Below are 12,121 nucleotides of genomic sequence, written 5' to 3' on the forward strand. Positions count from 1 at the left end.
TTGCAAATGTGTAGTTAAATTCTATAAAACCGTCTCAAACAATATAAATATCAAGTTTTCATTATCTTCCAGACTTCTACCGACAAATGAATTATACCCCCATATATCCATAACTCATAATTTCACCATTCGAAAATTTTGTGAATATAGAACCTAGTATGAGTTTCCTATTTCTTATTTATACCAGATAAAGTTGACTCGATCCCGAAAGACTGATCCGGGGCCCAAAAATAACTCGAAAAATTGTAATTCAACTTTTTCGATAAACCCGAAAAAACTCAACCCGTAATTAACCGACTCAAAGTAACCCAAAATGACCGAATTAAGATAAAAACCCAAAATAATATAACCCGTTAACCCGAACTCGACCCAAATAACCCATCTACAAGTCATATCCCACCATCCCCTTTCGTTTTTCCCATCTTTTTCACAAAAAAGTTTGGTCAACGAGAGAGAAAACGAGTAGAAACTACAAAGTACTCTGGCGTTTGGTATATTCGAACCGAACAAGTAACAACCCACCTTCCTTCATTTTGTTTATATATATATAATCCCCACAATTTAGTTCGTTTTACTGTTATTTGGAATTGGAATTTCCACATTTATCATTTCATTTCCCAATTCCCAATTTCCATCTGCCATTTTCTTTCCTTTGGTTTCATCGATCATTTCAACTTTTCTTGTTATATTCTTTGTAAGATCTCTCTCTCACTTTTTCCTTGTTTTAGTCGTTACGCCCCGTTTTTTTTAATTGATATACTGGTACATTTATTTGAAATTACTTGTTTTACGAGTAATTTATATTTTTTTATGTGATTTGAATGTGTAGTGTGATTAGTTATCCTGTGGTTTTTGATTGATTTTGAACAAATTTGAGTGGACATGTCCCAAAGCGGATAATATCATACTAATGTCTAGTTACGGTCCCAGCAATTATAGTATTATTATATCAAGGGTGTAGATTGTATCAGCTAGCAGCCTAGCACGGTGTTTTAAAACGGAGGGGATGGCGAGGTTGTTTGTTAGCTCGATTGTTGCATTTCAGACTATTTAAAGAGCTTCTTTGTTAGTTGTTGCCGATGTCAGCTACCTCGGCCAGTAGCTTAGATACGGGATTGTTGCAGAATGTCAATTCTTACTTTGTTAGTTGCCTTAGCTATCAAATACAAGTATTATCTCTTGCCATTGCAATTGGAATACATCTATTTGTTATTGTTTGTTCTTACCATTGTCCTCGTTATTATTAGAGTGCTCACCTTCTTTTGGTGCTCGATTATTTTATAATTTTGGAGGCAACTTTTCAAAATGGGTCAGCTAGAAATAGTCGCTCTGTATATGTTGACAAAGGTTAAGGTTCTGTAGGTCGGTTCAACCCTCCGACCTCACTTTTGCTGGAGCCCTTGAGGCGCTCTGGTAATGATGTCGTTGCTTGGGTTGAGGTGGAGAGTCTGCAGATTGGTTATGTCTTTAGGATACGTTAGCAATTTGGCACTGTTGAATGTACATTTTCCATATTTTCATATGACAGGTTCAATCCTTTAGTTCCTTCAGGGATGTGTATAGTCTGTATAGTGTGTCTGTGTGATACATACCCTTTTGTAAAGTGCGTAGCATTGCTGTTGATGCAGTATATTTTCGAATATTAGTTGAATCTTGCGCTGTGTATTAGTAAATGAGATAAATTTATTCTGTTGTTACAATAGCTTAAACTCATGCTAACAAGTCCTCCCATGTTTTTGTTTTTATTTGTTGCTTTTTAAGGGATTGGAGTCATGTCCCACCTTACATGTTTTCCTCCTAGTGATTATGTCGACTCTAATGCTTTTATGAGTATTGCTGCGAGATTTTACTTGTTAATTCTTCTGAACCATATGACCTTTCATCAATGAATGCAATTGTATGCTCCTCTTGGATTGTGCATTCTTTGAACATTGCTGTTTGATATACCTTCTCACAAATCAGTACACTATTTTCTTCCAACATTAGCTCATCATTTCCATTTTTGTGACGAGAGTTGTTGACTTATTAATCTATTTTGCACTATCCCAGAAATGGCTTCCTTGGTGGTCCAACAAGCTATTGGTGCTCTCCAAACCTCTGGCCCTAGCAGTAGTTTTGGCTGTCGTCAAGATATTCTCAGTGTGCCAGTGAAGTTAGGCCTAAAGGAATGCAAATTTAGCAATGGATATCCTATGTGGAACCGTTTTAGCTCCTCTCAGAAGCATTCTTGCGTAATTCAGGCCTCAACTTCTCAAGCGTCAGTTGTAGATACAATGTCACTGCCGTCTAACAGGATCAGTGAAAAACTAAAGAAACCAAGTAAGCCTTTTCGGATTAGCAGAGTGTCTTTAAGAGTTTGTTAACACTCTGAACAGGGTACTAATATATTGCATTCATGCATTTCTGCCTGTAATTTCTAATTTCCTGTTTTTTATCAGTATTTTTAGTAATAGCTTGTATTCTTCTTAAACCTCATTATTAGATGAAGCGGCTCTTATCCTAATACGACATGGTGAGTCAATGTGGAATGAGAAAAATCTGTTTACTGGTTGCGTTGACGTGGCACTTACCAAGAAGGGTATTGAGGAGGCAATTGAAGCTGGCAAGAGGATCAGCAATATTCCTATTGACATGATTTATACCTCTGCACTTATTCGTGCTCAGATGACTGCCATGCTAGCCATGACGCAGCACCGTCGTAAGAAGGTAAGCTGTCTGTTGGCACTTTGTTGTTAAAAGTAGTCTGTCTTGGACTTTGTATGATAAAACGATGTTGATTCCCACCCAATTGACATTCATGAAAATCGTTTTTGTTAGGAAAATATTGAGACTCTGAGAGTCTTACAATTCCAAGTTGTTTAGTTCTGCTGTTTTGCCCCTGGTATTGTTTATTCAAGTGGATGGGTACTGAGGGCTTTAGCAAGTTAATAGTGAAATTAAAATTGTTTCGAATTCTTTTTGGAGTAAAATTTTGCATTCTGTATGCCTTTCTGGTTTCTTTCTCCTTGAATTTTGTAACTATACTAGGTGACTTTTATGTATTCGCTTTCTAGTTTACATTTCTTAACCTGAGAGAAGCTTTTGCAAACCCTTACCCATGGTTGGACGGAGAGGAAAGGGATATCCCTTGTTCTGTTAGCTGGGTGGTTTGGGAGGAAATGGAGGGGAGGCGAATGAAGAGTCTCATTAATTTCCCTCCTACAAAGTCGATTTGAAATGCTTCTAATTAGAAAGGATATGACATTGCTCCATTCTCCCTCTCCTTCCTTCTAGAGTGGTATCCAAACGAACCCTTATGTACTACTAAATGAAATAATGCTCTCTGCACCAGGTACCCATAATCATGCATAATGAGAACGAACAAGCAAATTTGTGGAGTGAGATTTATAGTGAGGAGACCAGAAAGCAGTCAATCCCAGTTATAACAACGTGGCAGCTAAATGAAAGAATGTATGCTTTGTCACACTCTTTTTTCTCTACATTCTTTTCTGCTGTTCCGATTTATCTAATATGTGATAGGTATGTTCATGTAGGTATGGGGAACTTCAAGGGCTCAACAAGCAGGAAACTGCAGAAAGATATGGGAAGGAGAAAGTGCATGAGTGGCGCCGTAGTTATGACATACCTCCACCAAATGGAGAGAGCTTGGAGATGTGTGCGGAAAGAGCAGTCGCGTATTTTAAAGAGAATGTAGGCATTTGCGAGCAACTTCCCCTAACTATTTATCTAGAACTATTATACTTCCTGTATTCACTTGGATTCACTGCATTTCCTTTTGGATCAATTTTAGAAGATGGATGATATGCAAAAGAAGACTGAACGCCACACTCACGTGGGGGCATGGTATTAAATATCGGCTGTTACGTAAAGAACTCTGACTTTCCGCCCCAATATTTTTTTTACATATAAACGGTTGCCAAAGACGGCTGATACGAATAGACATTTGACCGTTACAGCTTATATGGAAATGTAGTTAATTATTTTGACTGTCCTAAAAGGAAAATGCTGTGAATCTGATTTAATGTAGCTAATCAGCAATATACTGAATATAGATGTAATTTGCAGATAGAACCTCAACTACAATCTGGAAAGCATGTAATGATTGCTGCTCATGGGAACTCACTTAGATCCATCATCATGTATCTTGATAAGCTAACATCACAGGAGGTATATTTATTTGTTCTCTTCTGAAAAAATCCCAGTAGTTATGTCGCTTCTATTTCTAATTAATGATACACTTGCTTCAGGTTATTAGCCTCGAATTATCCACCGGAATACCACTACTTTACATTTGTAAAGAGGGGAAGTTCATGAGAAGGGGAAGTCCTGTAGGTACTACTGAAGCCGGAGTCTATGCATATACCAGGGTATGAATCTTTAAATTTCTTAACCATTCTTTCATATGTAAATGAAGTTTGCCCAATAAAATTCAGTTGTATTCAGGATTCCACCTGTGAGGCGCCATCAGTGGTTGAGTCAGAATGAGTTGTTTGGAATGGGGCCAAAAAAATGATTTTGGGGTTTGGGGGTGAATTTTTATAAATTGGAATCCAATTAGTAGATGATTATCAAAAATAATCTGCTATTCTGCTCTGCTAAACGAACATGTCCAACCTAAAAACTGACACCCGACTATCTGAGCTTTCAGTTACTCCCTCCATCCCAATGATTTGTAAACCATTTTTATTCTTTATGAGAGTGGTACTTTAATCAATGGTAAACAAATGATTGGGACGGAGGGAGTACTAAATAATAGCAGCGTGCTATTTTATCATCCTTCTCTTTGTGCTTCTATCAGTTTGCCCTCTACCTCATTCATATTGTTTACATTTGACTTTTGTAGTCATACGATGCCAACTTTGACTACAATCTCAAGATACACACTAATTATGAAAGTAGCTAGTTTTGACCATTTAACTTTAGTTGTTAATATCCTTAAAAAATTAAACTATAGTTGTTAATCATGTTTTTGCTGTTATTTTGCTGCAGAGATTAGCTGCATACAGGCAGAAGTTGGATGATATGCTTCAGTAAGGGGACTCAATTAGGCAAGACCTTCCTTTCTCATCTCAGAAATGCCTATTAAATTATATTTTCAGTAACCAGCGGTTGTAGGCATGAACAGTCGAACCGTAAGGGGATAACAAATATATATAGGAAGACGCAACTATAGATTGAAATCCATAGTAGCTGGTTGTGTTTAGCTACAGAGTACTATGTAATCACCTTTAGGCTTTAGCTCATATGTATTGCCAGTGTGGTGCGTATGATGGTTTGTAACAGACTGATAAACAATTTTTATGCTAATTGAAAGATTCTTTGAGAGTTATTCTTGTTCCTCCTTTTGGAATTTCACTACATATTGTTTTTATTTATCCAATTGGGGTTACTTGAAACCACATTGTCGCTGTCGCTTTGTAGTGCAACTGTATTTTGAGCCAATGTTAGCCATACACATGTTGCTAACTCGACGACTGATTTCGTGATCAAAAGTTGATTGCATGTTCGAAGCTCCATGTCTTATAACATCCCTGACCCTCTAAAAACAGCAGAGGAGGAATGAATCACAATTGACAAGGGTAGATAACTGCACTTCTGTTACCTTTACGCCAAAAAAATAAAACACGAATAAATTAATAATTGTACTAGGTAGGTCATTCTCTGAAATGATCAGAATCCTCAAGGCTAAAATAAAACATGAGCAGTTACAAACTGAGATCTCGATTTCAGTCCTATTAAACTCAAGCGGTCGTCGAAAGTGTAATTTGTTCACCATTCATCACCTTCTCTTCCTCAGATAGGTCGCCTTTTTCAGACAGTGTTCTATGTTTGATCCCTAGAAACCGCCTTTTTTGGGTATACCAGGTATTTCATTCTGCATCAAAACACCAGAAATCAGAATCATAAACTGATAATTTCCCTTCTATTGAGGGATGTAGCAAATAGAAGAGATACCTGACGACAGGGACGCATGACGATAACTGGTCTCCCTTTCTTGTCCACGGAGGCTGATCTGTATACTTTCCCAGTTTCTTGTAACACACTTAGGGAAATTAATACGAAAATGTATTACAATTAGCAAATCAATCAAAGGAACCCTAAATTGAAGAAAGAAATTCGATTGAAAGATTGAATTTGTATTAGCTTAAGAACAAGATTACAGATGAAGTAATCAGTGATCTAGCTAAAGATTACAGAGAGAATTTGTTGAGAGAATTTGTGTAAAATGTAAGCTAAAAAATGATTATGATCATCTCTTCTATTATTTATACAAAGAACTTGAGCGGGAAAGGTTGTTAGCAGCTAACTGCCAGCTTGTTTCCAGTTGTTTTCTGCTGACGTGGCATTTGTAACAGAAATTCTGTTACAAACCACTCCCCTTAACAAGAAACTTGTCTCAAGTTTATGCAATTTGAAAATCAGGAAATCACTTTTCTATATCATCATAAGGTTCCCAGGTAGCATCTTCCTTTAACCCATTGGACCACTGTATGAGCAAGTACACAATAGCGTGGTTCCCTTTCTTCATCAACTTCCTCTCCAACACTGCCACTGATTCAGCTCTGATCAGGCAACTGTCATCTAATTCTGGCAGAGTAACTGTGGTTGGAGATTCTCCATGATGTCTCTTAAGCTGAGATACATGAAATACTGGGTGTATCTTAGAATGAGTGGGAAGATCCAGTTTGTAAGCAACTTCCTCAATCTTTCCAATTATCTCAAAGGGGCCCAAATACCTGGGAGCAAGTTTATTGCATGACCTATAAACCACTGACTGTTGTCTGTAAAGCTGTAGTTTGACATAAGCCTAATCACCAATGTCAAACACCTTATCAGTTCTATGCTTGTCACTATCTGACTCTTCATCCTGGATTGAGCTCGTGTTAGATGAAACTTGAGCATAGTAATACATTCTTCCCTAGCCTTGGACTCCGTCCACTTTGCAAAGAACAAGATGTCACCATTCACATAGGGTACATGTAGGTGTGGTGATTGTCCATATACCACTTCATAAGGAGTAAATCCAGTAGCAGAATGGTAGTTGGTGTTGTACCACCATTCAGCTAAAGGCACCCAATTTGCCCACTCTTTAGGTTTCTCACCACTCATGCATCTGAGATAAGTCTCTAAGCATTTATTCACCACTTCAGTCTGCCCATCAGTTTGAGGAAGGTATGCAGTAGACATGAGTAACTCTACATGCTGTAATTTGAATAACTCCTGCCAAAATTTACTCAAAAATATCTTATCTCTATCACTGATGATAGTTTGAGGGTTCCCATGTAACTTGAAAACTTGTTCAAAGTAGACCTTAGCCACAGTAGCAGCATTAAATGGATGAGATAAGAGACAGAAATGAGCATATTTGCTAAATCTATCCACCACCACCAAGATTGTCTTTCCCTTGTGATCTTGGCAGCCCTTCAACAAAATCTTTGGATATGTTTACCCAAACTGCTTCAGGTATGGGCAATGGTTGCAACAAGCCTGCTGGAGCCTGTAATAAATGTTTGTTCTGCTGACAAACCCCACATTTCCTTATAAAGTTTCTGATGTGTTTCTTCATGTGCTTCCAATAGAACAAAGAATTCAACCTTTTGTAGGTTCTATGTACACTAGAATGACCCCAAAAGATGAAGAGTGCATTGTTTTCAGCAACTCTTGCCTTAATGTAGCATCAGAGCCCACAACCAATCTTCTCTTTCTAGTGAGTTGATCATCCTTTCATTGGTATTTATTAGTTGTAGCTGTATTATTCATCAGGGACTGAATCAATTGATCACATTCAGGGTCCTGCCAGCTCATCTGCACCCTTTTTAACAAGTCTGATCTGACTTGAGTCACCATGGCAGCCACGAGTTCTGCTCCAGACACCCTTGAGAGTGCATCTGCCACAATATTTTCCTTGCCTTTTATGTAAACTACTTCATAATCCAGTCCAAGTAATTTAGGTAAACACTTACTTTGGAATGAACTATTGATTTTCTGCTCCAAGAGAAATTTAAGGCTAAAGTGATCTGTTTTGATGATAAAGTGCCTTCCCACTAAGTATGGTCTCTATTTATCCACAGCTAACACCAGTGCCAGTAACTCCTTCTTATAAGTAGATAAAGCTAGATGTTTCATGGATAATGCTTTACTAAGATAAGCTATTGGGTGGCCTCCCTGAGTTAATACTGCTCCAATTCCCAAACTAGAAGCATCAGTTTCCACAACAAAGTTCTCAGAAAAATCTGGTAATCTCAGTATAGGAGATCAACTCATAACTTCTTGTAGGTGTCTAAAAGCTACAGTGGCTTCTTGAGTCCACATAAATCCCTCCTTCGTCAGTAGGTTCATCAGTGGTTTGCTAATAATACCATAACCTTTGACAAATTTCTTATAATAGCTTGTAAGGCCTAAGAAACCTCTCAATTCTTTAATGTTCTTAGGAATTGGTCATTCCATTATACTTTTGATTTTAGCAGGATCTGTTGCCACCCCATCAGCAGAAATAACATGCCCAAGGTAATCTACCTTAGGAACACCAAATGAGCATTTGCTCATTTTAGGAAACAACTTGTGTCTCCTTAGTATCTCAAGTGTTATTTTCAGATGACTCACATGATCCTCCAATGTTGGACTGTAGATGAGTATATCATCAAAGAAAACTAAAATGAATTTTCTGAGATAAGTCTTGAAAATGGAGTTCATTAGGCTATGAAATGTTGATGGAGCATTAGTGAGGCCAAATGACATAACCAAGAACTCATAATGATCTTCATGGGTTCTGAAGGCTGTCTTTACGGATTAGTCACATTTCTTGGTAATGTGGTTACATTTCTTGCTAATATGGACTTTATTGTTTGTCAGCTTACATTTTATGCTAATATATTTAAGGTATATTTAAATCTTAAAATCCATATGGTGACAATGTCTTCTACTGATTTCAGATATACTCTACAACTCTACAAGGGCACTCAAAGATGAAAGAATTATTGAATAGTTTCATGTTAGGAGAGACATTCTATTAATCGTATCATTTTAGGAGATGCGTATTTGTACTATATAAGAATATGTAGACATATATTTTCAAAATGTTTACAGTTTTCTTTATTTTGTCAACCTATCAACTTGCACGAGTAATAACATTTCGAAGTCCCTTGTTGCGGTTCACATCAGAGAAAATGGAGCTTATATTTGACATGTATAAGAAACACTTATATGCATTTCTTAACTTTTGCTACACCTAATATCACCATGTTACCAAATGGGTTGAAGCTACCACAAATGGTGCGACATTTTATGTTGATATAATGATATAGTGTTATTTTACCGACACTGGCTAATAACTTGGTCACATCAACAAAGATGTGTAGTAACACCGAACATGGAACAAGCTTATTATGTACATAAGTAAAATGAGTAATAAAAATGTTCATACTTTTGATCATTATGTTACTATCTTTGAATTGGTAACATATTGGACAACTCTGTAAACATGTTGTAAAACACAGTACACTATCATTTGCAAATCTAAGACGATTGGTGAAACTAGTTACATTAGCTTTGCATTATCAATAAGATATTTTAAAATGGTTACATCTTTATAATTGAAGTACCGACATAATATGTCAAATGGTTATATTTTTTAAACTGGTTACATCTTTTCAAAAACATGACAACATATTGAGTGTCTGTACAAGTGATTGATCTATATAGTATCAAATAATAACATAGTTCCCTACAATGGTAACATATTTACGTGAGAAATATAATATATTATTTGTTACCCTTTTAACCCAATTTAGTACCATTTTTACAGGTTGATAACTAAACATTTTCTCATAATATGCACCTTAATATTGAATAACTTTTGTCAAATCATATTTTAAAGAATCTTATTACTATCAACAACCATTTTAAAGATATACATTGTCATAGTGATCAAACATCCACACCTTAGTTTAATAAACTAAATTTTATCACAAAATCAACATCCACACTAAGCAAATGATACTAGTATTCATCAAAGAACTATTGTCAACAAAATGATCCAAAATATCTTCCTAAACACCATAAATAACAAACAAAACTACATTGTTTAATACAAACAACTACTATCCCATTTCCCCGCCCTGATTACTTAAGCGCTTCTTGGCCTTAACATCTCCCTTTGCGGCCAACACCATTGCATGCGATACCCTTTCTCCCGCAGCTTGAGTGTAACGTTGGGTGAAATTTCCTTTTAAATTTGTTGTCTTTTCTTTAACGACCATTGACTGCAAATAAACAACCAGAATCGCTATGTCAACATTTTTGTTTAAGATGTAACTATTTCAGAATAATATGTCACCACTTTAGCTACATATTTTACATAACAACATTAGATAATATGCGCCGAATATGTAGACACTTCAAATTAATATGTCACCACTTCCGTTCGATATTTTACTTTACCATTTTCCTTTAATTCGGTAGATTCTAGGTAAATGGTAACAAACACGTCATTTTTAATAACATCTTATATGACACAAGAACTTCACTAGGTTCATAATTTAACTCAATATGTTGCATATGGTAAGAAAGAATACAAGTTTATAAACATAATAAAATGTACTCATTGTAATTTAATATATAACCATTAACATATATTATCATTTGGCATTCCTAAAAAATGTGTACCAAAACTTTAAAATGATGACAAACAAAACTTCAACTTAGTTTATGCTCTATCACCACTTGAAAAAAAATCACAAACAACTGATATTTGGTAACATTTTATACTACTGCTCAATTTTTCATCATCTAACAAAATAAATAAATAAACTAATCTAAAATCTAAATCAACAAACTTCACTTGCATGTGTCCCTTTATTAACTTCATAAACTAAAAACATATATAAATCGAAAACCATCACTTATATGTGTAACCTTATTAAACCATAAACTATGAAGAAAAACCACCAAATATATAAACTGAAAAAATCTATGGAAATGAGAAAACCTCATTGAACATCGTCGCTTACATTAATCACTTTGATACTCTTCTTAGGTGGTGCCCTTTATACTGTCGTCTTCCTTGTCATGTTACCAATTTTTATGTTGTTTGGATTTGTAGTTAATTTGTAAGAAGTTAAAAAATCTGAAAGTTCTGAAATAAGAGAGAGAAAGGGAATATGAAAGGAGAGAGGATGAATTTTGGAGATGAAATGGTGAAAATGAGGGTTGGATTAGGTTAAATGTGTAACCTTTCAATTTTTGTGGTAAAAAGCTTGTCTCGGGAAAGCAATTTCTTTTTAAATCTTTTTTAAATATCCAATCAGTCAACTGAGTCCATTGGTATTATGATGTGTATATCACACACAACCCACATGCAATACTTTTCTACCGTTTTGCCCATAATTTGGTACTATTCGACCCGTCGCAAACAAGCAAGACCAATTGATTTGTCACACACCATTCCCCCATTCTGAAAAAAAGTATGGTATTCAGTTAGTCTGATACTGGCTTACCTTCCAAATATATTCGGGCAATATCACTTTGTGGGATTTGGAGTGTCACTTCTATTCATATCCTGGTTTTTTTTTTTTTTTTTTTTTTTTTTTTTTGCATGAATGTCTTTCTTCAACCTTTAAGCGACCTCGCATATTTCCTTGCGTTTCTTGATCTGTTGGACAATTATTTGGAATCGTATGCAATTAATACCATGGTGGTACCTCCAATTGTTCAGTTTGTTGGTTGGATTCTCTCTTTTAAGTGGATTATATTGGTGAAGTGAGGTTAGTAAACAGAAGCGAAGAAATCGTTATTTATGGGGCTATAGAATCTACTTACCGTCTTGTGACCGTGCCAAGAGAAGAGATTGGGGCACATGACCCACAATTTCTGTGTTTACCTCAAACTCGGACACATACCTCCCTTAATGACCTTAATACCCTATGCTAGGTATAGGGGGAGATAAGAGAGATGATGGTTGAATGTTCCGACTCTTGGGGAGTGTCTGAATACGATTTATACATTTGTGGCATAAGACGCTCTCGCTGAGACACATGAGGTGGACTCTTTCCACAATGCTAATGATCTCCTTACTGATGACTTGGAGTCCTCTCAAGATATAGAGGACACCCAATACACTACA

At 36.1% G+C, this 12,121-nt stretch overlaps 1 protein-coding gene across 2 annotated transcripts; it reads left to right on the plus strand.

The window, feature by feature from the left end:
• The first annotated feature begins 416 nt into the window (after positions 1 to 416).
• Positions 417 to 5,326, plus strand: LOC141585835 (2,3-bisphosphoglycerate-dependent phosphoglycerate mutase 1-like). 2 transcript variants are annotated; one of them, XM_074406885.1, is made up of 8 exons: positions 417 to 694; positions 2,050 to 2,319; positions 2,483 to 2,706; positions 3,332 to 3,450; positions 3,534 to 3,690; positions 4,066 to 4,167; positions 4,248 to 4,367; positions 4,990 to 5,326. In XM_074406885.1, the coding sequence occupies exons 2-8, from the start codon at positions 2,052 to 2,054 to the stop codon at positions 5,032 to 5,034; spliced, it is 1,035 nt and encodes a 344-aa protein (XP_074262986.1). In that variant the 5' UTR covers positions 417 to 694; positions 2,050 to 2,051; the 3' UTR covers positions 5,035 to 5,326. The 2 variants fall into 2 exon arrangements, with proteins under 2 accessions (XP_074262986.1, XP_074262987.1); XM_074406886.1 differs by lacking the exon at positions 417 to 694 and adding an exon at positions 727 to 762.
• Positions 5,327 to 12,121: the final 6,795 nt, after the last annotated feature.

The sequence above is a fragment of the Silene latifolia genome, chromosome 6, assembly GCF_048544455.1.
Source record: "Silene latifolia isolate original U9 population chromosome 6, ASM4854445v1, whole genome shotgun sequence".
Taxonomy (NCBI): domain Eukaryota; kingdom Viridiplantae; phylum Streptophyta; class Magnoliopsida; order Caryophyllales; family Caryophyllaceae; genus Silene; species Silene latifolia.

Excerpts from the sequence above, each read along its gene's own strand:
- LOC141585835 (XM_074406885.1), top strand. The coding sequence starts at position 2,052 with ATGGCTTCCTTGGTGGTCCAACAAGCTATTGGTGCTCTCCAAACCTCT. Across the intron at positions 3,691-4,065 it reads TCGCGTATTTTAAAGAGAAT|ATAGAACCTCAACTACAATC; the intron begins GTAGGCATTTGC and ends TGTAATTTGCAG. Across the intron at positions 4,368-4,989 it reads GAGTCTATGCATATACCAGG|AGATTAGCTGCATACAGGCA; the intron begins GTATGAATCTTT and ends ATTTTGCTGCAG.